A 4,727-nucleotide genomic window follows, 5' to 3' on the forward strand; every position below is an offset into this window, starting at 1 on the left:
GGCCCCGTCCACGGCCCAGGTCAGTGGCCGCACGCCGCAGGTTCTCCGCACCTTCCTTTAGCTTCAGCTCCTTGCGGATCTCACGCCGCAGCCGTTCCCGCTCCAACTCCAGCTGCTGCTGCACCCCGGGAGCCGCCAGGTCCGCACCTGCCAGGCCCAAGTGCTCCAGCAGGGACCAGGGCTCACTCTGCGGGGACGACGGACAGTCAGGGCCGAGGCCCAGGAGCAGTCAAGCTGGCCCAGCCTCCACCCTGCACTGGAACCCAGGCCAGGCCTGCTCCTCCCCTCTCATCTCCAAGACGGAGAGGTGAGACAGGCCTTGCTCTGCTCTTTGACTCCCCCAAACTGAGATGTCAAAGGATAAGCTACAGCTAAAAGCAGGGCAGCCCACAGTCCAGCCCCATCTCTCCATCTGTCCCATGGGTAGAGGTTCTGGAGGGCAGACCCCATTTTCCCCTCTGCCCTTCACACCAGGGGCTCTGAGGGACGATTCCTTCTCCCGTCTGCTACCACCCAAACTATCTCAGGTCTCAGGCACAGGCACTATCTTCCCTCTGCTCTACCCCCAGCGTACGAATGGTTTTCTATACTGACAACTGATCCTAGGGCCTTTGCACTGAGCTAATCTCCAGTGTTTTATTTAATTTTATTTATTTATTGAGACAGTCTCACTGTGCAGCCCAGAGTGACCTCAGATTCACAGTGATCCTCCTGCCTCAGCCACTGGAGTGCTGGGATTACAAGTGTGTGCCGCTACACCCAACTCCCAGTCTTTTAAATTTAATTTTATTTTGAGACCGATTCTCACTAAATCACTAAGTTGCCCAGACTGGACTTAAAGTTTCAGTCCTCCTGCCTCAGGCTCCCACAGGCGTGCACCACCACACTCAGCTACTCTTGAGGGAAAGGTCCCTTCTTTTTTTCCCCCTGTACCGGGGATTGAACTCAGGAACTTGCGCTTGCAAGACAGGCACAGCGTCACTGAGCTAAGTCCCAGCCCTAAGGCCCCTTCTTTCTTCCCTCTGCTGTATCCACTCAACTAGAAGGTGCCAAGGACGGGCCCTGTCTTCTCTTTGCCGTATCCCCAAAGTAGGAGGTCCCAAGAACAGGTCCCATATTCCCTCCTACCCTTAAAAAACTCGGGACCCCTAAGTCCCAAGGACTTGGGACCTCCTGTTTCCTTCCTGTTTCTCCAACGTGTGCGCCCCAAAGGGCCCCAAATATTTTTGCTCTCCACCCAGGTAACTCTGATGCTGGCGCCCCATCTCTTCTACTCAGTCCCAAACCCAAAGGTATCTAGGGCAAGGCCTCTTGCCTGTACCTCAGGGGTCCCCTTCTGTCCCTCCCCGTGGGGACCCAGCCCCCACCTCCAGCTCCTGCTCCGAAGGGGGATCAGCCTCTGCCATCCTGGGTCCCCGCTGAGGGCCCCGCCCTCTTCCTGGACCTCAGCCCCGCCAGGGCCTCTGGGCCGCCACTTCCTCTTTCCTGCCAGCTCCCAGCACTCCCCGCGCCTGACGGGCCAGCTCAGGGGCATTAAGGGGACCTCCCCTCCAACACTGGCAAGGTGGATGTCCTTCTCTTTCTGGGGCAGCCCAGGGATGGCCATCATTCCTGTCCCCACGAGGTGACAGGGAGTATAGGCCCCTGATGTGAATGGCAAGCAGGCTCCATGTGGGTACACAGGCTACAGGGAGTGAGTGTGTGTGTCAGTCCTTTGGCACAGCTACCGGTGTATGCATGAACATCAGTGTGTGTGGGAACATGGGCTCACACACAGGCACACTCCTGTGTCTACCTGAATACACGCTCATATGCAAACACTGGCAAGTGCTCCTGCGGGTCACTCCAGAACTTGTACAATGCACACCCACGTGCCCAAGTGGACATGGCCGCTTGCCCTTGCAGGCACACAGCTCACACACATGTGCACGGTTGCCTAGGGCCTTGAAGCACGCCCATGCTCCATAAGCCTCCAGCACTGCTACTACCTGAACACGTCCCACAGCCAGGCCCTCCCCCTGCCCCATCCCCAACTTCCCCTCAAGGTCAGAACAGCCAGTTCTGCAGAGGCCAGGCCCCCTTCCTGCAGGCGGCAGTCTGACTTCCTGCTTCCTCTTGTCCAGACAGCTACGGGTACAACCACAGCCTAAGGGGACCAGCCAGCCCAGTAGCAGCCCCTCAGACAAACACTGCGAGGTGACAGCACTGGGGCAGGGGACAAGCCCAGCCCCCAAACAGCACACAAACCACCTGCCAAACACACACCAGAGCTCAACTCTTAATAGTGTTACAGGGTAGAGCACGGTGAGATGCAGCACTCACTCAGCCTGTGCAAGGCCTGGGTTCCAGCCCAGCACAGCACAGAATGACAATAACGGCAGCTACGGCAAACCTCCCCGAGGTCATATCACATGGGTGCTAGCATCAACCCATTGTCAACATGGAGAGGGAGCAGTGACACAACTTGTCCCAAAGTACCACAGCCTGCAGGACGTGGGGCCAGGATGTAAAACAAGAGCCCTCAAACCAGGCATGGTAGGGCACACCTGTAATCCCAGTGGTGCTACGACAGGAAGCTGCATCACGAGGGTCACAAACTCAAGCCTACCCTGAACAACATGGGGAGACGCTGTCTCAAAATAAAAATTATTCTTAAAAAATAAAAACTATTTTTAAAAGGCTGGGAATGTAGCTCAGTGTGAATTCCCTGGGTTCAATCTCCGGTGCCTCCCCGCCCCCACCATCGCTGAGATTCTCAACGCAGGCTGAGAAGATCCTCACTGCTCCTGTCTGACCTCCGCAGCAGCTGTCCCTGGCGGGGGCCCCAGGGCCATTTCCCCTCAGGGTGCCCAAGAGCCAGCATCTCCTAACTCTACCATCCCCTCACCCTCCTTTCACCGAACATCTGAGCGGCTATTATGCCTCTTCCTACCTTATGTGGGAGGAAACAGGCTCGGAAAGGTGACAGCGGTCCTTCCCTATTGGTAGGGATTTTGTCCCAAGCCCTGAGGGCTGGTGGCCATGTCTGGGAGTTCAGAGGTAGCTTCTGTGACATTGAGCCCAGGGATGGTGTAGGTTCTTCCTACAGGGCAAGGGGTGGCCCTCACCACAGAAATCCAGCCCCAAATGTGGGCCATGTGAAGGCTGCCAAGTGTTGGGCTGGACCTGGGGTCAAACATGGGCTGGGACCACTACAGATATCCCAGCAGCCCTGCCTCCCATCTCAGAGAGTGAAGACTGGCTAGGGTCACACAGCAAGAAAGTGGCATCACTGGAGTTGAAACCCAGGCTCACCTAATCCCACCCTAGCCTATGCAGGCCCCACCTGTCACCTCACTGCCAGCTCCACCCTGTCCCCAACAGGCAGAGCCAGGACACAGCCAGGAGTGAGGCCAGCTCAATAGGGAGGGCCCAGGAGGAGGGATGACCTCCCTCAACCCCAGTTCTGCAGCACAGGAGGCTCAGAATATGGAAATCAGGGAAGGAGGGACGCCGGGCCTCCTGGGTCCTCCTCCCTTGGGTGACTCACTTCTGCCAGGGGAAAAGAGGTCACCTGAGGGCCAGCAGGGCAAACTCAGGAGTCAGGCCTGGCAGAGCCATGGAGAATCCCTGCACCTCCACTTCCCACTATACATGAAGGGGTATCAAACCCAGGGTGCCCATCTCCAGGAAACTCTTTTCCCAGGGTGGCCAGTGACCTAGACTGGCATGTCCTGAGATACCACTGCCTTGGGTGTTTCCGGAGTTGGGACAGGATGTTTGCAGGACACAGAACAGACACATTGGGACAGAGGGACAGGAGCAGCAGGCCCAAGCAACCACAAGGAAAGAATCACCAAGAGGGGGAAAGACTGGCTATCAGATGGGAAGGGGATCAGGCACAGGTCCAGTCTCATTCCAGGGATCACATCCTCCATCGGGGCAGGCGTGTTTCACGCCAAGCGCATGCAGGCACCGGGGGTCCCACACAGCTGTCCCCAGATGTAGCTGGAGGCAGGGACCCCGGCCCATCCCAGCCCCAAGGTCTGACCTTGTGTGATCTGCAACACCAGATACGCCCAGCTCCTCCGCAAGGCTGACAGGCCATCAGAGGGACTGGGGACAGGGACACAGGGAAGACACAGAGGGGATGGGGCAGGTGTGAAAGGAGACGAAAACACAGTTACACAGCAACCATGGGACAATGGACTGGATGGAGAGGCACTGGCTTGGGAGGCACCAGCCCCACACATCTCAGGTTTGGATCAGGAACCAAAAAGGGTGGGAGGGTCCTCTGGTCGGTTCAGCATAGGTGGAGAAAGTGACACCCCCCCAGGTGGCACAGGGTGAGCCACAGGTGGAGGGTGACCCAGGCCGCCATCCTGGTATGCAGGCAGGATTCCAGGGTCAGGAGCATCCTCGCCCTGCTGACAGGGGCAGTCTACACCTGGAAGCAAATGCCACCGGGCAGCCTCTGCAGCTCGAAGGGCAGATTGGGGGGGGGTCCTCGGTTCCGGAGCCTAATGAGGTGACTCGGGCACTTCCGCCAACAGGTGCCTATCTGGGAGGCGTCGGCCCGCGGGCGGGGTGGCAGGTGACGCTCAGGGCACCTGCCCAGGTGAAGCTGGGGCAGGGGAAGGGACGCAAGGGTCCTGGGGAGCACAGCGGCCGCGCCCCCGAGGCTCCCTGTACCCCGACCCTCAGTCTGGGATGCACTGGCCGCGCGGGACCGCCTCTTCTCACCCCCG

General features: G+C 58.5%; 1 protein-coding gene across 3 annotated transcripts in view; it reads right to left on the reverse strand.

Annotated features, from left to right (window-relative positions):
• Pkn1 (protein kinase N1) overlaps positions 1-4,692 on the reverse strand; it is a 22,675-nt gene extending 17,983 nt beyond the window's left edge. The window contains exons 1-3 of one of the 3 annotated variants that reach the window (XM_033757358.1): positions 4,031-4,692; positions 2,933-3,082; positions 7-187 (exon numbers count right to left, since the gene is read on the reverse strand). In XM_033757358.1, the coding sequence (XP_033613249.1) occupies positions 7-187; positions 2,933-3,082; positions 4,031-4,087 (388 nt within the window). In that variant the 5' untranslated portion in view covers positions 4,088-4,692. Of the gene's footprint in view, positions 1-6; positions 188-1,367; positions 1,422-2,932; positions 3,083-4,030 lie in introns of those variants that run through there. The other 2 variants (XM_033757359.1, XM_010613447.3) reach the window with 2 other exon arrangements.
• Positions 4,693-4,727: the final 35 nt, after the last annotated feature.

The sequence above is a fragment of the Fukomys damarensis genome, unplaced genomic scaffold, assembly GCF_012274545.1.
Source record: "Fukomys damarensis isolate Sample0158 unplaced genomic scaffold, DMR_v1.0_HiC HiC_scaffold_30, whole genome shotgun sequence".
Lineage (NCBI taxonomy): Eukaryota > Metazoa > Chordata > Mammalia > Rodentia > Bathyergidae > Fukomys > Fukomys damarensis.